Source organism: Eleutherodactylus coqui, chromosome 11 (assembly GCF_035609145.1).
Source record: "Eleutherodactylus coqui strain aEleCoq1 chromosome 11, aEleCoq1.hap1, whole genome shotgun sequence".
NCBI lineage: Eukaryota > Metazoa > Chordata > Amphibia > Anura > Eleutherodactylidae > Eleutherodactylus > Eleutherodactylus coqui.
The window spans coordinates 51,209,973-51,235,406 of record NC_089847.1 but is presented as its reverse complement, the minus strand read 5'-3'; the positions used below and the strand labels follow the sequence as shown (position 1 = coordinate 51,235,406).

General features: G+C 45.6%; 1 protein-coding gene across 3 annotated transcripts in view; it reads right to left on the bottom strand.

The window, feature by feature from the left end:
* Window positions 1–2,445: 2,445 nt before the first annotated feature.
* PRMT7 (protein arginine methyltransferase 7) overlaps window positions 2,446–25,434 on the bottom strand; it is an 85,291-nt gene continuing 62,302 nt past the window's right edge. For all 3 annotated transcript variants that reach the window (XM_066584072.1, XM_066584074.1, XM_066584073.1), the window contains exons 16-18: window positions 12,310–12,470; window positions 8,975–9,071; window positions 2,446–2,798 (exon numbers count right to left, since the gene is read on the bottom strand). In XM_066584072.1, coding sequence (XP_066440169.1) covers window positions 2,634–2,798; window positions 8,975–9,071; window positions 12,310–12,470 — 423 coding nt within the window. In that variant the 3' untranslated portion in view covers window positions 2,446–2,633. The remainder of the gene's footprint in view (window positions 2,799–8,974; window positions 9,072–12,309; window positions 12,471–25,434) is intronic.

Sequence of the window (25,434 nt, the reverse complement as noted above, 5' to 3'; positions counted from 1 at the left end):
AAAAACAAGACGCACTGAAAGATGGCGGAATGTCGTTTTTTCTTCATTTTACTCCACAAGCCCTCATACAGTGACGTCGATGGATAATTAAAGGAGTTATGATTTTTTTAAAGGGGGGAGGAAAAAATGAAAATGGAAAAAAAGGGCCGCGTCATGAAGGGGTTAATGGGCAATGAAGTTTAATATGTGCTATTTTTGTGCGCAATACACGCGAAAATAGAACATACTGCAGGGTAGGGTGTTAGCGCAACAGAGTTGCGTGCACAAAAAATGCATGTGACTGAACCCATGGAAATCAATAGGTTCTATTCACTGTGTATTGCACGAGCAAATTTTGCACACATAATACACAGCACAAAGGCATTCGTGTGAATAACCCCTTACTGAACAACAGGAGATGCTATGTTCCATGTGTAATAGATATGCTGTATGTGAGCAGAGCTCAGTCCACCCCATAAACTGCGGCACAGGCTGCCACTACCTGTTGAGCATGGAGGCATTATTTAGAGGAAAACAAGTTAGCCAGGCTGGGTAGAATAGACATGGGAGGCGCGTCTATGCTGGGGACCCGGGAGAATACAGTCCAGTGCTCTATGCTGTCCTCTAGTGTTCTTCAACCTGTGGCTCTCCTCCAGCTATTATGGAAACCAAAACTTAGATCATGAAGTTAGTGCTAATGTAGCAGGCATTTAATGTGATCAAATGCTGTCAGGGATGAGTAAAACCCATGTATGTGGTATGTATCTTGTGCGCCAAATGTGAGTAGCTAGCAAGCTTCCACATGACCGGGGAGAATGGAGCTGGATGAGGAATCCCAGTAGCTGCCAGGATAACTGAAAGTCTGGAAAGAATGGTGGGAATGCCGCATGTATGTGAATCAGAACCATTTGGTATTGAAATTCCAAATTTTGTATAGATCAGACATATTTGTTGAAGGCCTGCAGCCGCATGTGCCTATCTGCTGCCGATTTGGTGTACCCCTTGACATGATCTACGCCAGCTGATGTGTCGTGCCGTATGTTGTGAAGTACACTTTGGAACGATAAGTATTGCTGTGATGCAACGTTTCAGTGTACTGAATCTTTTTTATGCAGTGATTATGCAAATGCCATTTCTGTATAGTAAGGTTTATTTTTGAAAAAACAAATTGCCTCCACCTCCATCTGTCACCACCACTCCATCACATACCATCCACCTGTTTCACTAAAGGTAGACGGAGAAGTTACAGGCCATTCAAGGATACGGTCTGGATGCCAAGTTTACATTTTGTGCATAAGCTACTAGGGCAATGCGCTAGAGGGACGTCTTCTCCAGTAAGAAGCTGAATAGGAGCGCAGGGCAGGCTAGACAGGTCCTGGTAGTGAGAGACTCAATTAATAGGGGTGCAGACAGGGAACTCTGCCACAAAGACCAAGATCGGCAAACGGTGTGTTGTCTTCCTGCCACTCAAGTTCAATACCTCACGTATCAGGTTGACAGATTACTAGGAGGGACTGGGGAGGATCAAGTGGTCATAAAACACATTGGCACCAATGACAAAGTTAGAGGTAGGTGGAAGGTCCTTAAAAACTTTTACAGAGAGCTAGGATTTAAGCTTGGAGGAGTAAGGACCTCCAAATTAATATTTTCTGAAACACTACCTGTACCACACGCCACACCAGAAAGGTAGCAGGAGATTAGGGAGGTAAACAAGTGGTTCAAGAGTTGGTGTAGAAAGGATGGGTTTGGGTTCCTGAAGAACTGGACTGACTTTGCTGTTGGCTACAGGTTCTACTGTAGGGAAGGCCTGCATCTCAATGAGGAGGGTGCGGCTATGCTCAAGATAAAGATGGCTAGAATGGTGAGGAAACCTGGGAAATAGTGGCCATGTAGGGGAGCTACAAAGATACTAAACTGTAGGAAGGCAACGTTCAATCAGCTTAGTGATGCCCTTAAGTTTATTGACTGGGACAATGTCCTCAGAAATAAGAGTACAGACAATAAATGGGAAATGCCTAAAAACATCTTAAATATTTACTGTGAGAGGTTCATACCTTACAGGAATAAAGGAATGAGGAATAAGAGCAAATCAATGTGGCTCCAAAAATACGTAAAGGGGGCAATAAACAGCAAAAAGAAGAAGGATCTAAAAATCTATAAGGATAAAAATAAATTATGTAAAATATAGATAAAAGCAGCAAAGATGGAGACAGAGAAGCTCATTGCCAATGAGAGTAAAACTAACCCCAAACTGTTCTTCAACTATATAAATTGTAAAAAGATCAATACTGAGTGTTGACCCTTTAATAAATAATATAGGAAAAATTGTAAAGAGTGATGAGGAGGAAGCAAATCTAATAAATAGTTTTTTTTCTCCAATGTATTCACAGGGAAAATGAAATGTCAGATGAGAAGCAGAGTGATAATGTGAACTCTCCAGTCAATGCCACCATCATGACTCAGAAGGAATAGAATATTATTTTACTTTATAGTGACATTTGAAACATTGTACAAGTAGGCTAACCAACCAAAGCATGTATGTTACAAGTATGTAACCAAAAGCTAACACCCTGTATTAACAACCACAGAGGTCCATCTCAGGACAAATACAGAAATCCGTGTACAGCATGTCATTTTTACTGAGATCTTGAATGCTAAGATTTAGGGATGAAACTCATGCGTATGTCCCCCTGCTGGGGATTAAACATCAAATTGTAAGTGACCGAGCTGTGGCAGTCCGTTGGGGCCAGTCCCAAGTTCCAAAGATAGTTGAAGAAGTAAACTCCCTGTTTCCTGTGCGGATACCACTGACAGCTGCCCTGCAATACACACAGGAAGAAGATGAGCATTAATATTTAGTTTTAGAATAAGATTTACACATTAAAAGGGAGAGAACCAAAATAAAATAAAATACTTTTCTTAAACATCACAGTGACAGCTCAAACAATCAGTAGGAGTCAGGTTAACAGCTCCACGGCCAGTTCCACAACTGTATACCACTCTACAAAGTCAGTAATGTCCATGAATCATGGTGAAGGTATAACACAGAAATTGTGTTAGAGATTAACTCTCGCCAACCCCTAATCAGGAATGAATTTAGAGCCCACCCTGGATGCCCCTGATCAGTATCATTAGATAACATGCATAGATGCATCAGCCATTCGATTGATCACTAAGGGGGTCAACATAAAACCAGGGGATTCCTGCAACAAAGGGTTTTTTTCAAGCTAGATCTGCTGCACCACCCAACAAGAGGGCAAAGAACAGTGTGTACAATTGGATGCAAATTATTAAGTTAACCACTTAAAGGGATTTTCTGGGCAAAAATTATTAGTGATCCATCATCAAGATAGATCATTAATAGTTAATCACCAGTGACCCGTCACTTGAAAATCCCCAACGATGCGCCGATCACCCAGCCTGCTGTCAGTGAGGTAGGGCCAGACGTCCTCATAGGGGACAGCAGCAGAAGTGCCATAGCTGGCTTAACCCCTATAAAATCAATAGGAGCAAAAACGGCTATTACACTTCCAGCACTTTTGCCTCCGACACTGGGGTAGGACAGAAGTGTAAAAACTACTTCAACTTCCGTTGATTTCAACGGGAGTGAAGCCAAATACGGCACTTTCGCTGCCATTCCCTATGATAATGCCTAGCCCTAACGCACTGACAGCGGGCTGAGTGATTGGAGCATTACCAGAGATTTTGATTAGAGCGTCCCCAGCGATTTGAGTAACTGGACGATGGGAGTCTGGTTCGAGAGTTAAGCTCCTTGAAATCTGGTCACCATGGACAACATATCTAAATGACCAAATCATATAAATTAGTCCATTGAAATCCTCCTACAGTGACGCTTCAACTCGTCTAATGATGAAAATCTAAGTTGATGTTCTCCTCGTTGACCTAGTTCTGTGTTGTCTTAGTTCGTTTTGAGTTCCTTTAAGATTACTCTTCTCTGCCATCAGCTTTGTTTAGTTATTACACTGCTACGAAACACATGAGGGTTAATAAACTCAGTATTCCTTAAATATCTACACCTAGCTATTTACTGAGTGTCAACTAACAAACCCAGCTAGGTCAAAGATTTAACAGCTTAGTTTTCAGACTTCTAGTAATTAAGTAACTCTGAGAATACATAAACCCGAATGGCACACGTTTCTAGCAGCAGGTCCAGCTTTGCGAGAGCCTCATCCTTACGTGAGGCTCGGATGGGAACTATTAACAGTTTTTGCCCGTTAAACCCATTTAAGGACGTGGCCTATTTTGGCCTTCAGCACACAGCTTCCCTTTTCAAACCTGCCGTGTCACCTCATGTAGTAACAAGTTGTGAAGGCTTTTACTTATCTAAGTGATTCTGAGATGGTTTTTCATGACATACTGTACTTTACGTTAGTGGTTAATTTTGATCAATACCTTCTGTAAATTTTAGGATTTTTTTACCAGTAATAAACACAACATTTGGAAAAATAAGCAATTTTCAAACTTTTTTCAAGGACCAATTGAGTTCTGAAGTAGCTCTGGAGGGGCCCATATGTTAAAAACCCTCCGTAAATCATTCCATTTTTAAAAAATGCTTCAAAGTATTCAAAAACGGCATTTAGGAAGTTTATTAACTTTTCAGGGGTTTCACAAGAATTGATGTATTGTGGTGGTGAAATATAAAAACTTAACTTTGTTTCTTGCAGATTTTCAATTTTAAACCAAAAAAAAATTACACAGAGAGGTGGAAGGAGATGTTTTGGATACTGGGGTGTCAAATATGAAAAAGGTGCGTTTTTAAAAGGGAACCTGCCCCCACCATCTCACCCCTAAAACAGACTTCACTGGGTGGCAGGTTATGAAAATCAATCACTTGTAATGCCCTCTCTTTTCTTAATGAGTTATCTTGCACCATATGCAAATCAACGGAGAAGAGTCATCTTGCTGAGAAGAGTCACACTAATTCATGTGATACGAAGCTAACCACGCCCCCTCTTAATAGGGTTTTTCTGTGTAACGAGGGGTACAATGGCCATATGACTCTTCTCTGCTGATTTGCATATGTCACAGGATAACTTGGAACTTAGTTACAGAGGGACGTGGACTTCTCAGGAACAGAAACAGGGCACTAGATGTGACTGATTAATCATCCCCTGCCGGACAGCAAAGTCAGCTTTAGGGATGAGATGATGGTTACAGGTTCCCCTGTGAGAGAGGCCATAATATTCTCTTATACACCATCTTGTCTTAGTCTTGTTATGAGTTTTGTTTCCAGTACCTCTTTAAGCTTACATTCAGATGTGCTGGCTAACAAAGAGAGCAATCAGAGAAATTCATGGTCTCCAACAAGACCACAGATAGGAGCTGCAATTAACTGCCCACACAAGGCTGAACTGCAGCTGAACCAACCCCCATACCCCCAGGGACGGGTGGGGGGTGAAGAATGAGGGAGCAGAAACTGGACTTCATTTAAGGCGTGGAGGAGCTATCGACAGCCTGCAACAGGCCACAGGAAGTGAGTATTGATTTTTTTCTACAGCGTATTCCCGGCGTATAAAATGACTGACTTTGGAGAAGAATTTCCTGAGTTAAAAAATCCTCTTATATGTCGGAAAATACGGTATATACACATACCGTATATACCAGCGTATAAGACGACTTTTGAACCCCGAAAAATCTGCTCTGAAGTCGGGGGTCGTCTAATACGCCGGTAATACAAAAAAAAAAAGAAAGTGTAAAAAAAAAAATCATTACTCACCTCCCCCGGCGTTCTGCGGCACTGCTGCAGGCTGTCGCTCCCTCCTGGTCCCCGGCAGAGCATTGCTTTCTGGACGCAGGGCTTGAAATCCCCACCTCCAGAAAGCTAATACTGTGATTGGCTAACACACGCTGTCAGCCAATCACAGCCATTCAATGACATCATTGAATGACTGTGATTGGCTGAAGGCACGTGTGTTTTAGCCAATCACAGCCATTCAATGATGTCATTGAATGGCTGTGATTGGCTGACGGCTCTGCGTCCAGAAAGCAATGCTCTGTCAGGGACCAGGAGGGAGCGACAGCCTGCAGCAGCGCCGCAGAACGCCGGGGAAGGTGAGTAATGATTTTTTTTTTTTTGCTCCGCTGTATTCCCAGCGTATAAGGTGACAGTTGGGGGGTCGTCTTATACGCCCCGTCGCCTTATACGCCGGAATATACGGTATATATTATATATATATATATATATATATATACACATACACACACACACAAATGCCTCTATATAACACATAGGCGAATGTATCTTTATTTATATATGGAAAAAAAAACCACTTTATATCCTTCAAAAACATATTGGTCGTGTTTGGCCATCATTAGTCTGTTAAGACTTATATGAAGTGTTTGTGTGTATAAACATATATTTTAATCAATTCACGACCCTAGAGTAACCAGCTAACAGGGTATATGACCTGGGGGACATTCCTGCTTGTGCCGAGTTTTAATAACCAATTATAATAAGCCATGCATACCTGTAAGTAAAGGCATCTTCTAGCCTAGTTTCCAACGTCTGTCTAAAAACTTCTGCTTGTTAACAAATAAACTAGAAATTGTCTTGATTACACAAGTTCTGTGTGACGAGTCAATGAGTCTTCGAGCAGCTCGTATTTTAACCCTTAATTTGGAACACAAGAATATACCTGTAGCGCTCCATTGCACTAACACCCATAAACTGGTGGGCACACTGACAGGGCACACGGCTTCACAGCTCATTCACCTCACTCACTGGCCGGATCAGGAGATCAGAGCTGTGTTTCTGCTTTTGGATCATCCGCCAAGCCTTCTGTTGCTGTGATTAATCAGTGAGATTTGACTAATCATTCACAGCAATTGATTGGTCCCCAGACTGCTTGCTGTGGTGATCAGTTGTTGTTACAGTCCTGTCATTGTGTGTTTGCAAACAGCAACAACTAAAGTTCATGGCAGATACATTTGTCAGGGTGTGGGAAATAGCACCGGCTGGTAACAGATATATCTGCTGCTAAGAGCTTTTTCCTTAGATTTTCATGATATCCAGACCCTTTTGTAAACTAGGGGCAAATTCCGGGTTTATAAATGGGAAGGAGGGTGTTCCAAGTACTGTAAAACCTTCCTCCTTCACCTTTTATCCCTTATTATTGCTCACCATACCATCTTTCTACATGTACTACTTTGCATATTTTTAGATGGTTTAGCAGTGAATATTGATAACTATTATCCAGGTTGGTCTAGGATAGATACGCTTCAATATTTTATATCATTGGTGGTCTAGGTTGGTTTAGTGGTTGAAAGGCATTTCCTAATATACTCTTATTTAGCGGTGTAGGGCTAATGGTGTTGGTCTAGTGGAAGAAGGCTAAAAGGGGCACAGCGCTTGAGTTGAGCACTTCAGCCTCTTTATTTCAGCAATCAATGGAGATCTCGCTGATCATTACTTTTGACTTATTGTCTAACTTTTTTTTTTCTTTAAGTACAGTTACTCCTTAACCCCTTAGTGACGGAGCTTTTTTGCTTTTTTCCCATTTTAGTTTTTTTCCTTTTAAAAAAATCGTAGCTCCTTTATTTATCCATCGAAGTCGCTGTATGAGGGCTTGTTTTTTGCGGGATGAGTTGCATTTTTTAATGGCACTATTTATTGTACCATATAATTTACTGAAAAACTTTTTAAAAATTCTAAGCGCCGAGAAATGGAAAAAAAACGATATTCCACCATCTTTCGGTGCGTCCTGTTTCTACGGCGCACAAACTGCAACAAAAACGACCTGATATTTTTATTCTATGGGTCAGTACGATTACTACGATACCAAACTTGTATAGTATTGTTTTTGCTGTAGTACTTGTATTTTTTTTTAAGATATTTAATTTTTTTCAATTATTTTCTGTGGTCATTTTCTGCGCGCAATAACTTTTTTATTTTTTCGTCGACGTAGTTTAGCGAGGGCTCATTTTTTGCCGGATGTCCTGTAGTTTCCGATAGTATCAATTTGGAATACATACGACTTTTTGTTTGCTTTTTATTGCGTTTTTTCTAGGAGACAGGGTAACTAAAAGTGTCTTTCCGGCGTTCTTTACTTTTTTGTTTTGGACAACGCTCACCGTGCAGGAAAAATAATGCACTACTTTGATAGATCGGACTTTTACGGACGCGGCGATATCAAATACATATTTTTATTTTATGATTTAGATTTTTTAATAATAGATATGGCAAAAGGGGGGTGATTTAAACTTTTATAACATTTTTTTTTTAACAATTAAAAAAACTTTATTGATTTTTTTTTTTTACTTTACTTTGAAGTCCCCCTAGGGGACTTTAACATGCGATGCTTAGATCGCTCCTGCAGTATGACGTAATGCTATAGCATTATGTCATACTGCTTTTTCACAGGCAGTCTATCAAGCCACCCTGTGTGGATGGCTTGATAGGCAGTCTGTTAAGGCAGGACTGGGGCCATTCATTAGGCCCCCGGCTGCCATGATACTTGCACGGCTCCCCCAATCTCACCGCGATACCTGCACGGGACCCCCGAACAGCGTTCGGGGGATTTAAATGCCGCTGTCAGAATTGACAGCGGCATTTAAAGGGTTAATAGCCGCGATCGGCCGATCGCGGCTATTGCCCGCGGGTGTCAGCTGTAATGAACAGCTGACGCCCGCGCTGTATGGAGAGAGATAGCACGTAGTTTTACGATAGCCCCGTCACTAAGGGGTTAAGGGTCTGTTCACAAGTAGCAGATTTTGGTGCACATTCGCAAAAAAAGTTTCAGCATATCTGCGATGCGAATTCTGGTGCATATCCACATCAAAACCTTTTGTGTGTTTTGTGACACGGATCTGCAGTAGATTTCACCCTTTGAATTGATAGTGGCTGATGCCATAGCTACATTCGATGGACTACTGTAGAGTCTGACAATCCATGAAATTGTGTAATTAAATATGATGCTTAAAGAAGTAGTGAAATCTGCTAAGAGACTCCAGCAGGGAACACTTCCTAGTCACTTACCGTCTCATCAGACAGCTGTAGCAGTCCCGTGCTGATAGAAATATCTTCTGTGAGTTGGTACTCCATCCAGAGCACTACACCATGACACACACCCGACCTGTGAAATGGATGAATATTAGATGAACTATTTGGTGAAGACACACCGTAGAGGCAGCCATTCCTTCACTAAAAAGAAAACCTGGATAAACATCAAACGGGACATGCTGCATGACTTTATAGCTGCAGCCCTCCCTGACCCCATCCTCATCTTCTGCCCACCTCCACACTCACTTCCCTTTGCTCTGACCGGCTTTCTTTAGGTCCGTCACCTGGCACAGTCAATGTGTCAGTTGGGCTGTGCGTTAGACTGTCAAGCAACCTGAGGTGACCCATGAACAATGAGCGGTGGGGACCACCCACTTGACACACTGACAGCTGGATCTCAGAAGAGCCTACCTGGGCAAAGGGAGGAAAGTATGGGGGAAAAAAAGGGAGGATGGAACCAGGCGGTGATCCCAGTGTTTTTCACTATACTGTGTGATTCCGTCTGGGGGTTCTGTCACGGGTGTAGTACACAGTATTGTGACAGAACCCTTAAACAGAAATTAATGGAACCATTCACTGTCATTAGTGAAAAGACACCACTTTGATGCTCAATTAATAGGGTTTCCATTCTTTTTCATTGTTTTGGAGTATAGAGCATCGTAGCCGGCTACGCTACTCTATACTCCAAATATAATGTACATGAATGGAACCCATGTAGAATGCACCCAATGACAGTGAATGGTTCCGTTAGTTTCCCTTCAGGGGGTTCGTCACAATGCCGTTTTCCGCACCTGTGACAGAACCCCCTGATGAAATCCCAGTGTGTAGTGAAAAAGGTTGTGTGAACAGTGCCTCAGCAGAGCTATGCAGCCAGCCCCTCTGATTATCGCATGACAGGTTCTCTTTAATTAATATTAAAGGAAAAGTCCACCTAAATATGCTGGTGGATGATATAAATGTGGATATAAGAACTAGAGCCTCACACATCCCAAAATGAAGGGGCCGCTGTGCCCTCTACAGAACCATCTCCCTCGCTGTTTAGAGACTTTCATGCAATAGACTCCCCCTGAAATCCATGAACTAAAGGTAACGGTACTGATTTCCAGATTGTAAATGGCAGCAAATAGATTTGGGCAGCCTACTGAAACCCAAGTGAAACTGCAGAGAAAAGACACAACGATCATCAACTGTGTCTTATTTTATGGTAATGGAACTTGCCTCTTCTAAGGAAAAGTGTTTTATTAGAGGCAATTTGACTATGTTGCAAAATCCAGGCAATATGGTACTCGGAGGATTTCTCATCACTTCACTCTACTTTGAGGCAATATTCCAATTTGAAGAACATTTCACCATTACTCAATTTCTGCATATCTTCTAAAAAGTTGACAATAGGTAGAATTAAGAAAAAAACAAAAAAAACAGGACAGCGCTCCCAAAAAAAAAAAAAAAGTGATGATGCTCTCACCCAAAATGAACAGGCAGACAAGGAAATTGAACCGCTGTCCCCTGAAAAGCCAGGAAGGCACTCAAAATATATCCAAACGGAGGCCTCTGTACCACATTCCGATAAACCGGTTCAGACACGATTGCTCATGAATTAATAAGGACAAAAAATGGGTAGCGCTCAGCTAGTGGACCAAGAAAATAAGCCAAAACTTCAGATGTACATCAGTGTCAACACGTTTCTTCCTATACTTTTATTATCCTGCTTAGCAGTGAATGAACCTGGTGGATTATATCTCATACTGACTCGATTGGTCCTTCAATTAAGCGGTGTGAGAAGTAATCCAGGATTGAGGGAGTTGATAATTGCCAATTCCATCCCCCTCGTGAAGCGTTTCATCAATTTCTTGCATTTATTTCCTTGGTCCACAACCTATTTTTAGCTCGATTATAAAAAGTTGAAGAAATTCGTATATAGTTTGAACACACCCTTACAATAAATCACACAACTGAGTTTTCCGTGGCGAATTTCACCTCCGAAAACTGCATCAAAATCTGTAACATTCTGTCATGGTTTCAGGGGTGGATCTACATGCAGATTTTGCCCGGTCACGTCCTGACGTGGAAACAAGTATTTCCGCATCAGAATTCTGCATGTGCATTTTGCTTCCATTGACAGGGCAAAATCCATGTACAGATCTGCGCTGATGAGAATTCTGCTGCGAATTCCGCTGTATGAGCATATCCTAAATGGTACCAATTTTGAGTTATTTCATGTTTTTTTCAAGTTACATACCATATTTTTTAGCCTTACAAGACACGTTTTTTAGCAAGAAAATATCTTGCTAAAATGTCCCTGCATCTTGTAGTCTGGAGTTGGGGCGGCACTCTGGTTCTACCCCCTCCCTTTGCCCAAGTCAGTAAGAGAAGGAAGCAGTGCATCTCAAACACAGGGCACTTGCTTGCCATACAACCTCTCCACAGCATCCTCTTGCTGGAGTCAGAATAGCACTTAGGCTTAGTGGAGGGGGGGGGGGATTTGGTAGACCCTAGAGAGAAGCAGCAGTGGATGCCCAACTTGAGGCCTCTGCTTGCTGTAAAGCCGGCGTGGCATCCTTTAATGCACCAGCTCCTGCTATCCTGCCCGCACCCACTGAGATTTGAACATTGGATCCCCCTCTGTACCCTGTGTACATGTTTTGTCTGCTATATTGAGGAAGAGGGAAGGTAATATACTAGTTCCACCCAGAGCACTCCAACAGTCATAGTATATCTTTGACTCCTACATGGACTCCTGAAATCTGACACAAAAAGAAAGATTCAGAACTTCAACTGTGGAAAAGTCATGCAACTCAAGTCACATGACCATTTTGGGGCAGCGTTGCCATCCAGTATTTGTTCCTCAAGTGATTATTCCCCAAGGATGGACCATAGTTTGTAAGAAGGTGCAGCATCTGCCTCACACCAAAGTTAGTGACATCTCAGAAACTAAGGAAATTTAGTATAAAATAGTTTTTTTTACCATTTTCTATTGTCTTAACCTGGATGCATCTTATAGTGTGAAAAATACAGTACAGACAGGTAGTTGGGTCCAAAACGTCTGCTGGGTGTGCTTTGGAAATGGCACACAATGGTCCTATGCCCTTCCACCTCCATGACCGCTGCACCGAAAAAGGGCCGGGAAAGCTACATCCTATTCTGACTCTACCGTATAGGGCTTGGACCATCTAGCAGAGGACCCTTTACATCCTGATTAACCTTTAGTCCTGGTGAATCAAGCTTTACATTTGTGGCATACAGTGAAAGATTGAACAGAAGTGGCCAAATGTGGTTGATACCCAATGAATTCCACATCTTGTGACCCTCACCTCACGAGGCTCAGAGAACCCTCTGCTTTCATTTCTTCAGTAGGGATTTTCTTTCGGAAATCAAATGTTAGAAGTTTTGTTGGATCAGAAAGGGCTCTGCATGGGTATTCCCAAAGTGGATGGGGCTCCGCCTCCTGAGATTCACGAAAATCTAAAGATTTCTGGAGAATGGAGGAAAAAAAAAAAAAACACAACACCACAACAGTTAAATACTACAGAATGATATTCAGATATTTCAAAGGGGTTGTACCAGAAGACACTTTTCTCGCTTATCCATAGGATACATGATAAAAGTGTGATTGGTGTGGGTTCTCACCGCTGTTTCAATGGGGCTTACGGAAATAGCCAAGTACAAGCACTCAGCCATCTCCAGCAGTCCCACTGAAAATGAATGTGGTGGCACCACCTGTATGCGACTGCCACCCCATTCAATCTCCTCCTCATTGTGGGGCAGGCAGTAAGTCCACAGTGTAGATGAGGAGGACGTGAGATCCCTATTCTCTGTGTTGGTGGGGGTATCAGCAATGAGACCACCACTGATCACACTCTTATTACCTATCCTATGGATGGGAGATAAATGGGTTTTCTGGTACAACCCCTTTAATAGCTGCCCACTGATTTCACATATTACTTTAATCAGCAATGTTTGGATTAATGCTTTTAATACTTAAATCATGGCACAATTATTTTAAAAACTTACATTTAGAGCCCCATTCCCCTTTGCAGGTTTGGATTTTTTCTAGTGATTGGCAAATGAGTGCAGTTTAAAAGGTGCAAACGGCCCCTACAGGACCCATTTAACTTATTTCAACTTAAGCCCCCTGTACATGGCCCGACAATCAGGAGCAAACATTCATAGGAATGTTTGTTTGTCCAATCATTGGGCCATGTGAATATGTCCCCAATCAGCCAATGAGCCAGAAAATCCTTGGTCATTACCATTACATGGTCGACCACTCACTTGATGCAGTTACTGCTGGTGAGAACACCTGATCACTGGAGGTTTCAGAAACTACATATGTGCTGATCAGGTAGTCATATGTACAGCCAAAAACAAGTTTAAGAAGTCACCCCTAGTCTGTTACCCTCAGAAGTACAATTATAGAAAGACAACTTAGTGTTGTTGACCTTGAGGGGTTGTGCTTTAACCCCCCTCCATGCCCCAGAGCACACAGTTACATCCTGGGGGTGCAAGATTTATAAGGAGCAGGAGCAGGATCAGGAGCCGATCCTGCTCCATACATGGTAGGTCTCCGCTGTCAGCAACATTCAAATGCCCTGATTGGTGTTCGGGGGGTCCTGAACATCCCCCAGCGATGAAATCGTGAGGTACTGTTCAGTAGCCATGGCAATCCAGGGCCTTCTTAAAACCCCAACGCTGCCATGACTGACTGCCTATTAATTCATGCCACAGGCATTTCAAGGGTTAACAGCTGCTTGACAGAGTGCCTGTCAGAATGCAGTATAATGCAATACTATGGCATTGCCTTATACTATATGAACGAACAGATGATTGGAAAAAAACCCACTTTCCATATTTATAATAATGTATAAGCAAAGAAACCCAAAAACAAATTTGGTTTCACTGCGTCCGTAAAAGTCTGATCTATCCAGGTAATGTATTACTTATCATGCACGGTGAATGCAAAAAAAAAAAAGGATTTTTTACTCACCGTAAAATCTCTTTCTCGTCTCCTCATTAGGGGACACAGCAAAGACCGTGGGATATAGCTTCTGCCACTAGGAGGCGACACTAAGCACAAAAAGTTAGCTCCGCCCTCTGGCTATATCCCTCCTGCCGACAGCAGGCTAATTAGTTTGTCATGCCAGCAGTTGGAGTAGCCATGCGGGAACAGTGAGACAACAATAGTTAGTCATATGACACATCAACAAAATTTAACTGTAATGAAAAACACGCAGCACCATGTGCGACTTACAGAATCCGGAGTCCGACCAGGACCACCACCGTGTCATATACAGAAAGAGGGGTGGGTGCTGTGTCCCCCAATGACGAGACGAGAAAGAGATTTTACGGTGAGTAAAAAATCCTCTTTTCTCGCTCGTGTCATTGGGGTACACAGCAAAGACCGTGGGACGTCCCACAGCCATCCCCGAGGGTGGGTACAAATAAATCATAAACGCATGCGGTCAGTTTACAGCCGTCTGTAAAACCTTTCGACCCAACGAAGCGTCGGCTGATGCAAACGTATGCATCTGATAAAACTTAGAAAAAGGCGTGCAGGGATACCCAGGAAGCCGCCCTACACACTTGTGACACTGAGGCCCCGTGATTTACCGCCCATGAAGCCCCCACTGCCCTGGCGGAGTGTGCCGTCACCGGAAACGGCGGTGTCTAACCCCTAACCCGGTAGGCCTCCACCACTGCCGAACGAAACCAGTGAGCAACTGTCACCTTTGATGCTGCAAGACGTCTCGGACCATCCGGTATCACAAACAGGGAACCCGAGCGCCGGAAGGACGCGGTCTGGTCAAAATACGTCTTCAGGCGCGGACTAGGTGTAAGGTATGCAGAGCCCGTCCCCTAGGGTTAACAGCCTCTGGACGCAATGGTAGTACAATGTCTTCATTAATGTGGAAGGTTGACACCACCTTTGGGAGAAAAGACCGCACCGGTCGCAGCACCACCCTATCCTGGTGAAAAACTGTAAAAGGTGGTTTTGCCGACAGCGCCGCAATCTCCGACACCCTGCGAAAAGAGGTAACCGCCACCAGGAAAGCAACCTCCCAGGACATCAGCCGCCGTGGTATCTCCGCTAATGGTTCAAATGGATGGGCCTGTATGGCATCCAGAACCAGTTTTAGGTCCCAGGGTGGCAACGGAGACCGAAAAGGCCGGAACCTATCCCTTAAGGGAGCTGAGGCTCAGGCCCAAGTCCAACCCGTCCTGGAGAAAAGACAGGAGGCGAGTCAACGAGAAATGCCTCGGGTGTGCCCCCCTCTGCTCGCACCAGCGAAGGAATGTTTTCCACACCCGATGATATAGCAAAAAATTCCATGCAGGAAAAAGTGTAATCCACGCTTGCCTGCAGAGCAAAATTTGTAATCCTCTCCATTTAGTCATATTTAAAATTGCCAGGTGTACCCATCACTAACCAGACACGTATTGGCTGCCCTCGTCAGTGGTAGTGAAGTGAGCAAGCTGACAGCACAGCACACCATATTCTAGTGTTTGTTCTTTGGAATTACCCGGTGATATACTCTCAATGACGACGGCTTTCTAGCCCTAATCATTGTTTGAATAATTGGGTCTGAGAAACCCGTGGCCTCAACCGCCACGCCGTCCAATGCAGCGTAGCCAAATTCTGGTGGTAGAGGTAGAAGGGACCCTGACAGAGAAGATCTTTTTGCAGGAGTAACCACCAGGGCGCGACTGCTACCAGGTCCATGAGTTCCGCATACCATGTTCCTCACGGTCAATCTGGGACTAAGAGAATCACAGGTAGCCCTCCTTCCTGATTCTCCTGAGCATCCGGGAAATGAGGAGTTTGTGGGAAGACCTAGGGGTAATGACAACCGTCCGGGGAGCCATTAGCACAGCTGCTAGTGCTCTGGGATCCCTTGACCTGGCCAGCTAGGCTGGAAGCTTCTGTTTGAAGCGGGATGCCATCCAACCCAGTGACTCCTCTGCTGCAGGTCCAGCCCTGATGGCTTATGTAAGCCACCGCGGTCGCACTGGCATTCCCTCCAGCCGATGTGCAAAGAACTGCAAGGTCTGAAATACTGCTTGCAGCTCCAATACATTTATATGGAGACTGGATTCCTGCCTGGACCAGTTTCCTGTGCCACCGGATCCCCCAGCGCGCACCCCCAGCCTGACATGCTGGCGTCTGTAGCCAGCACCTGCCACTGCAGGCGCAGGAACGACCTGCCCTGCTGAATGCGTGGCAAATCCAACCATCACTGGAGTGACTGCTGAACCCCTGGCGGAATCCTTATCATCCGATCGAGGGATCATGCCAACCCAAACTGGGCAAATGAAACCGCCTCAGAAAACGAGACCATTAGGCCCAAGACCTTCATTGCATGGCGGATCGCCACCGGTCGCCGTGATAGAAGGGACAGTACTTGCTTCTGCAGCAGCTGGCGTTTTGCCTCCGGGTGAGCCACTCGACCCAGAATTGTGTCGAAGCACATCCCCAGGTACACCATGCATTGTGCTGGCACAAGAGATGACCTCTTATAATAGATCAGCCAGCCAAACCTGGAAGAGTGTCCAAGGCAATCTGCAGGCTCTCCAGGTTGTCCCGCTGGGTGGGGGCTTTACCAGGATGTCGTCCAGATATGGCATGGCAACGACCCCCCTGGAATGCACAAATGCCATTACTGCCGCTAAGACTCTTGTAAACACCCTGGGAGCTGTTGCCAGCCTGAAAAGCAACGCCGAGAACTGGAAATGCTCCCCCTGTACCCGAATCGGAGGAAGCGCTGGTGCGCCTGATGAATGGGAATTTGTAAATATGCAACCTGGATATCTATCGAGGAAAGGAACTCCCCTGCCTCCAAGGATGCGATGACCGGTCGTACAGATTCCATGCGGAAATGACGAACCGCCACCAACTTGTTCAACTTCTTTAGATCCACAATCGGACAGACAGCCACTGTTTTCGAGGACCACCAAAGGATTAGTGTAGAACCCCGCGAAGTGATGCTCGGGGAGAGCTTGCACCACCCCCTGCAAAATAGAGAGTGTGGACCGCCTTGAGGAAAGCTGCTGCTTTCCCTGGGTCCCCCGGGGTTCTGGACCGAAAAAAGGGGCGGACGTGTGATTGCGTCAGGAACTCTATCGCATAGCCCCTGGACACGACCTCCTGCACCCAGGTATCTGAGACATGAGTCGACCAGACCTGGCTGAACTGGAGAAGCCGACCCCCCACCCTATCTGAAAACAGGTGGGGGCAGTCGCTCATGCGGAGGGCTTTTGGAACTCTTCGTAGGCTGAGGCCCACGCCAAGAGACCTTGGTTTAAAGGGAGGCCTCTTCCTTTATTCCCGCTCCTGTGGACCTTTCCTCTCCATCCTGCGAGAACTCGTCCGGCGACAGGAGCGAACGTCTCTGCTGCGGGGATGACCGCTTTGGACGATTCTGAGGCAAAAGCGAGCTCTTTTCACCCGTAGAAGTCAACGGGACCTGGGCTTCCCAGGCGGACATGCTGGCTGGGGGCTGCCATCTGACGAGAGCAGGAACATTCACAGCTTAGAATGCCCGTTGACCCTCTGAGATGAGCCCGACTAGCTCGGCGCCAAAAAGGCGAGATCCTCCAAAGGGCATATTGATTAACGACCCCTTTGAAGAAGCATCTGCATCCCACGATTTTAACCATAGGCTCCGGCGAGTTGCCATTGATGCCGTAGAGGCCCGAGCCACCCGTTTGGCTGCATCTGCTGTGCTGTGCCTGGCAAATTCCCGGGAGAAGCCCCTTCAAGGACTCCCCCTCGTAACCGTTTTGCCCAGTCAGTAATAGCCTTACTGACCCGGGAAGAGGCAAACACAGGCTTAAGAGCCGACCTAGCCGCCTCGAAAACAGTCTTCGCCAACGCCTCGACCCCTCGATCCATGGAATCCGAGATAGGAGGACTCCGCCGTAGGCAGCATAATAGGCTTAGCCAGGCGTGAGATAGGCGGATCAACTAGCGGTGGGATCGACCACTTCTCCTAATTCTTGCGAGAAGAGGTATTTCCCGTCCAAGTAATCCAACTTGGAAAAAAAAGCTTATCCCGATGCCTTCCACTCCTTAGATAGGACCTTGTCAAAGGCCTCATGGGCAGGAAAGTTCTTCGGGAAGCGTCTGGGCTGCCTAAAAGAAAAAGATATCCCAGACGTCTGTGGCTCTTGCTCAGTGAGCTGAAACGTATCCCCTAAGCTCTCCACCATCGCCGAAAATCTAAGTCTGAGGAGGATTCAGACCAATCCTCGTCCGAACAGACCTTCTCTGCCGACGATCGACGCGACCTCGTACCTGAGGAGCACAAAAACGACGAGGAGGATGGAGACCGGGGGCCTTTCCCGTCTTCGCCGGCGGCCGCGCTGCGAGCCATCTCTGTTTCTCTCACGTGAACCGGAAGCGTCCTGTGCCAACTTCTCCAAAATCGCACCAGACGCCCGAGTGAGGATCGACCCTGCAAGGGACAAGGAGCGGGCCCACTCCAGCTCGGCCATAAATGGGGGCTGAACGGGGGAGGGGTGCTTTGCACTGTCACTTGTTTCGCTGGGGAACAGTCTCTACGAAATAGCTCAGCCTGTCCGCATGCGAACTCTAGGTTACAGCGTGAGCAACCAAAGTGCGTTACTGTTGCTGTCTCTGGTCCAGCCTCCAGAACTCTGGGGCCGGACATGGTGCTAGGATTTCGACCTGGCAAAAAGCTGCAAACTATCCTCCTCTATGCCAACCGCCGGCAGGAGGGATGAGCAGCAAGAGGAGGGAGATAGCCGCCAGGCAGCTTACCCTGGGTCCTTGTCGAGGTCCGAAGAGGTCCGGGGAGCCGCTGGGTCGAGAGCCTGCAGATGCTGAACAGGCCTCCTGGAGCTTTGACTTGTACTGCACACGAGCCTGAGCAAGCACAGCAGCAAGCACAGCAGCAGCAAGGAGTGGAGGCGCAGGGCGGTCTCAATCTTTGGCGTGCTGTCTCCCGATATGCTGCTTCACTACATCATCCCTCCTCACAATCCTAAGAGAGGGAGGGAGGGAGGAAGGGGCGCCGCAATGAGGCCACGCCCCTGCGCCGTGAGGCCACGCCCCCTGCTATGTGAGGCCACGCCCCCACGCTCGGTGCCGCAAAGCCACGTCCGTCACTAAGCCACGCCCCTTCCCCGAGTGTTGCTGCACAGAGGCCCCCTATTGTGCCCCATATGCTGCAAGAGTGCCCCCAATTGCAAGGGGCCCAAGACCCGGGCGGCACTATGTCAACGCGCTGTGCTAATAAGGTGCCTCGTCGGGACACCACCGCGTGTAGCCATGCCCACTCAGCGTGCTCGTACCCTGATAACAGCACCAGAACACCCCCGGGTAAGAGAGCTCAAAGGGAGCAGAGGGAGAGATTAACCTGCCAGCCGCTGCACTATAATATGGGCACGCTAGTGCTTACCCTACGCCATGCTGCCCGATGCCCAGGGCTGCACAGAGCGCGACATATGGGGAGAGCCAAGGAAGGGGGAAAGGGAAGGTCGCCAGCGCATACTCACCTCTTGCGTCCTTGCTGGTGGAAATAGCGGCTCCCCAGTTCCAGCAGCCTACCCCAGTAACATCGCCTGCCCAACGGGTAGGGGATGTGGACCTTTGCACCAAACGGGGGGCTCTCGCTGGCGGGCCACATGCAGATATATATGATCCGGATGTGCCACCTTTTCTTCTGAGGCGGGCCAGGCAAGAAGCAACCTGGACAAACTGGTTGTTCGCCCTCCTCTCCGTTCAAGTTTGATGGGGAGCGTCCTGCCTCTCCGTCTAACCCTGGCCCTTAAAACTAGCCCTAACAGGCACGACCGTCCTCCTACGAGACACTAAGCTAAAAACTAATTAGCCTGCTGTCGGCAGGAGGGATATAGCCAGAGGGCGGAGCTAACTTTTTGTGCTTAGTGTCGCCTCCTAGTGGCAGAAGCTATATCCCACGGTCTTTGCTGTGTACCCCAATGAGACAAGCGAGAAAAAAAAATGTAATAAAAAGAGATCAGAAAATCATATAAACTCCAAAATGGTACCTATAGAAACTACAGGATGTCTTGCCAAAAACCAGCCCTCACACAATTATATCAATGGAAAAATAAAAAAGTTATGGCTGTCAAAAGATGGCGGTAGAAAAGTATTACTTCGGAAAAAATAAAACTATCCTTTAAAAGTAATACAGCAGACCCTGGTGGTGGCGCTGGTGAGACCTGCAGCGTGATCCTGTAAGTAAGGGGAAGGGCACAGAAATCCCCCCAGAGGACTGGGAGACCCCCACCCACACTTCACCCCAAAAAGAGACCACAGGGAAAGCAGCACAGGGAAAGAAACAGGCACATCACACAAAAGCCCCCATAATTACACAAAGGAACAGTAAACAAACCCCAACTGGCCACAGCCTTGGGCGGGACCCCAACAAAACAACAAAAATACAAACAAGGCCTGGGGGGGAGGGGAAGGAGAGAGGAGCACAGAAGGATAACACAGCTAAAAACAAAGTACCCTAAGGAGGAAAAAGGGAAGAAAAGGGGAAGAAAACGAACTGGAGGAGAAAACACCCACAAAACATAAACCCCCAACCCCTCGGAATAGAGTGGAGGTGAGAAAGGGGCAGAAGCAAACATAACAGGAACAGCAATTACCAAAAAACCCGATAAAATCCCACAAGCAAAAATGCAAGAATAATAACTAAACGAGAAGCCACATCTGCACTAAAAAAAACAGCAACAAAGCAAAAGAGATCTTGGATACAGGGAAAAAGCAGTTCCTTGTACACATAGTCTGCATATCCATCAGAACTGAGAAAACTAAAATATGGACAAATACCTAAACGAACGTAACGCAAATACCTCAACACGAGCAACGCGCCAGATAGACACAGACAAAACAAATATAGGAGGAAGGCAGAAAAACAGGCCAATCAAAAGTACAAAAGAAAAAGAGAGCAAGAACATACAACAACCCATACCCTCCCCCAAAAATACCCCACCCCGAGCTACAATAACATCGGACCAAAACCCGGAAACCCCACCTCCGCAAACCACTGAATCATCGATGGACAACAGCGCAGAAATGACGCAGGCCACAATGGTGGCGCAAGAGGTCTCAAAAATACTACTACCACTATTTGATAACAGACTAGAGACACTGCACAAATCCATAAACTCAGCTCTGTCGCAAATCACGGACAACACCCAAAGACTGACAGAGCTAGAAGCAAAGACCCAAAATACAGATCACTCCATAGCCACCTTAGAAGCCTCGTTACAAAGAAGCCGACAAGAAACCGAAGCACTCCTGGAAAAAATAGACGACCTAGAGAGCAGACACAGACGTAATAATCTACGCTTTGTGGGAATTCCGGAATCAATATCCAACGCCCAACTCCTAACATATCTAACCACAGACCTGCCACAAGCCCTTCAACTCAACATGCCAAATGACCCCTTAATAATTGAAAGGGCCCACAGAGTTGGCCCGCCAGGAGACGGACGCAACAACAGAACCCGACCTCGCCCAGTGATAGCCAAGTACATGCATTGGGCAATGAAAGAAAGTATCCTACAGGCTTACAGACGACGAGAAGAACTAATAATCCAAGGAACAAAAATCCTTATATTTCAGGACTTCTCAGTTGCAGTTTCTCAAAAACGCAAACTATTCACTCCAATCTGTCAAGCCCTGCATGAACGAAACACACGTTTCCAATTGCTATATCCTGCTAAACTCCGGATCCAAGAAGGCAACAGATCCCTGATGTTTAACACTCCGGAAGACGCAAGAAGACACCTACGACTGGAAGAAGAAGATGGACAAGGATGAGACAGAAAGAAAGAGGGAACTAGATTCCTGATCCCCAACACGACCCTGGTCCAAATAATGCGGATGTGGCAGCACTAATGCAAAAGAAAAGACTATGTTCATGTTTTAGGTTTACATGTTTTTTTTTATGTTTTCCATTATGACCCATTTGATTTCTAGGAAAAAACCTAACAAGAGGACTGGAGGGCCCCGCCGACACGGCACGACCACCATTCAGTTGCACCCACGGCTCGCTGGGACCGGGGGACGCGACAACAACAAAAAGGCAAACATAGCGGTAAATATAACCTGAACACACACATCAACATGCCTACAGACTCAGAGACAATAGAATACCAAACACCCAAAATACTACAAATTCTATCCTGGAACGTAGATGGACTTAACACACCTATTAAACGAAAAAAAGTACTAACACACTTGAAACGACACAAGCCAGATATTGTGTTTCTGCAGGAAACACACTGGAAAAAAGAGGGGAGGGGCGAGCTGAGAGCACCGTGGATAGATGCATGCTACACAGCCTCGCATACATCAGCATCCCGAGGAGTAGCCATCCTAATCAGGAAAAACATACCATACACGACGAAGCAAATTATAGCAGACCCACAAGGGAGATACCTGGCGTTGAGGGTCGGTATAGACTCACAGATATACTGTTTGGTGAATATATACGCCCCTAACACAGACCAACCAAAATTCTATGCTACATTAACAGAACAACTACAACCCTACCTAAACGACCACATAATTTTGGGGGGAGACTTTAATGGCATACAAGACGACTCATTAGACAGAACAGGACCCTCCACTCAACCAACCTCAACCACACATGCGCTAATTACATTAACCAAATCCGCGTGTGCGATCCGTGGCGACTCTCAAACCCAACTAGCAGAGAATATACATGCTGCTCCAATGCCCATCACTCGTTCTCTCGAATAGACTTCTTTTTAATATCAAATAAAATATTTGATTGCCACCAGCAATCTATAATTCATCCGATATCCCTAAGCGATCACGTACCGATCGCAACAACACTACAAATGGTCCCTTCTCGGAAGCTGTCAAGGTTATGGCGTTTCCCCTCATATCTACGGGAATCGGAAGACTTCGGAGAGTACATAAAACTACACTGGAACAACTACGCAGATGATAACAGAGAACACATAGACAACATAACACTTTTCTGGCAAGCCTCAAAGGCAGTGATGAGAGGCCACATCATAAGCTACGTGTCCCACAAAAGGAAAAAATTTCAAACAGAATTTGAGGCCTTACATAACTCCCTTTTGGCAGCACAAAAAGAACACATAGACGCCCAAGATGATAACTCATATCAAATATTTCTCACAGCAAAACACCCGCTGAACGAATTCGTACACACACATGCACACTGGCAAACACAATTAACAAAAAACAAATTTTATAGGTGGGGCAATAAGACGGGGCGACTGTTAGCAAATTTAGCTAAACAAAGAAAGCCACACAAACCAATACTAACCCTAAGGCACACTAACAACAACACCTTCACGACGAAGCAGGGAGAGATAACCCAAATATTATACGAATACTTTGAAAATCTATACCGAGCAGAGCCAGCTAATATACAAGAGATTCACAATTTCTTAGAAACAATAAGTCTACCTAGACTCACAGAGGAACAAAAAACATTACTGAACGCCGACATACGAGAGGAGGAGGTCCGGGGAGTAATGGCGACAGCAGCGGGGGGGGGGGGTTACACCCTGGTTACACCCTGAATTTGGATAAAACAGAAGCACTGCTACTTAGAGGGCCAGCTAAACCCACATGGGCAAACCAATACCCATTCAAATGGGAAAAACATTCCATACAATACCTGGGAATTCAAATCACAAAAAACCCTTCCGCACTCTACAACACAAATATTGAACCACACATCAAAAAACTAGAAACGACCCCAGATGTATGGAAGAACTTCACGGTCTCCTTTTTGGGGAGAATCAACCTCTTAAAAATGGTAGAATTCCCACGATTACTATACATCCTGCACTCACTCCCCATATTCTTAAAACCAAAAGACATAAAGAAGATCCACTACCTATACAGAAACTTTATCTGGGGGGGGGGAGGGGGGCGGGACGACCACGCATTGCTCTTAAAACTTTACATAAACACAAAGACAACAGCGGCGCTAATCTACCAAATATACGGGACTATAATTTAGCAGCACAAGCGCGAATTATCCATGACTGGATTTACTCCAAGTCACACTTCACAAATACACCACTCGAGCAAATAATGGCTAAGCCAACACAACTACAAAACATACTTCACCAACCATACTCAGAATTGCCAAGAAAAATCAAACACAACCCTTTGATACTGTCAGCATGGAAAGCATGGAACAAACTACGCAAAGACAGTTAAAACGTCACCACACATCCCCATACTTGTCATTTATAAACAACCCTAACTTCCAGGACGGAAAACCCCACAAAACATCTTTTTTGAATGGAAGACACATGGGTTGGACTCAATAGGCAAATTACTGCACAAAAGGGAAAGAAGAATTTTAACCCACGCAGAAATAAAACAAAAACACCCCGAGCTCCCTATTCCACTATTCTCATACCTGCAGGCCAGACATTATATTACAGGACTTATACCACAGTTCCAAGAACATGACTGGACACAGACAGGAGACACTTGGATCACTAAGAAAACGGGAACACGGGGAATGATATCTAAACTATACAGAGCAATTAGGAACATGAGGGAGGAAGAGGACATTGACCCAGGGGTCGAGAAATGGTCTCTGGACAACCCAGACCTCACATCCACACTAATTAAGGAATCTCTAGTGTCAGCTCATAAATATCTGCCATCGGCCAGGTTTCTGGAGATGAGGCTACAGATAGTCCACAGATCATACCTCACCCCAATCAAGGGATTTTACATGGGAATCTATGATACCCCAAACTGCTTTAAATGCCAGGAACCAAACACTAACCTATACCACAGCTTGTGGACATGTCCTCTGATAAAAAAATTTCTGGTCCCAAATACGCGAATACATTATAACACACCTGACAAACTTTTGCCCACAAGAACCAGCCTGGGCAATATTTGGGTACCTAGACCCCAAGACATACCACTGTGCCAGAGGAGTAAGAAAGTTACTACACTTTATAGCAGCAGCGAGATTGAAAGCCATCCTACAGACTTGGGTGCAACCAACAGGTCCCCCTTTCAGATTGTTCTTGGAAAAACTTGCATTCTTATTCCAAATGGACTGGGCGGAAACATCATTATTCAAGGAGAAAATGGTACAAGCTTTCTTCGAAACATGGGGAAGTTTCATCCAACTAATGCCACAGAGAGTAAAAGAAAAACTTAAATATTGCTTTCACCACACCTATTGGTTTCAGGAGCGAGCCGCAGTAGGGGATATACCAATATAGGGTGAATCACTGGTCGTGCCGTGGCCGTGCGGGGCCTCCACATTTTCTGAAGATCTCCAGCAGGAAGTTCAACAGACTAAACATGCAAATATCAAAATGGGTCAAAAATTTGGTTTAATACAGTTGTCCCCCTCCCCGACCCCCTCCTGCCTATCTGACACCTCCCCCCCCCACAATGT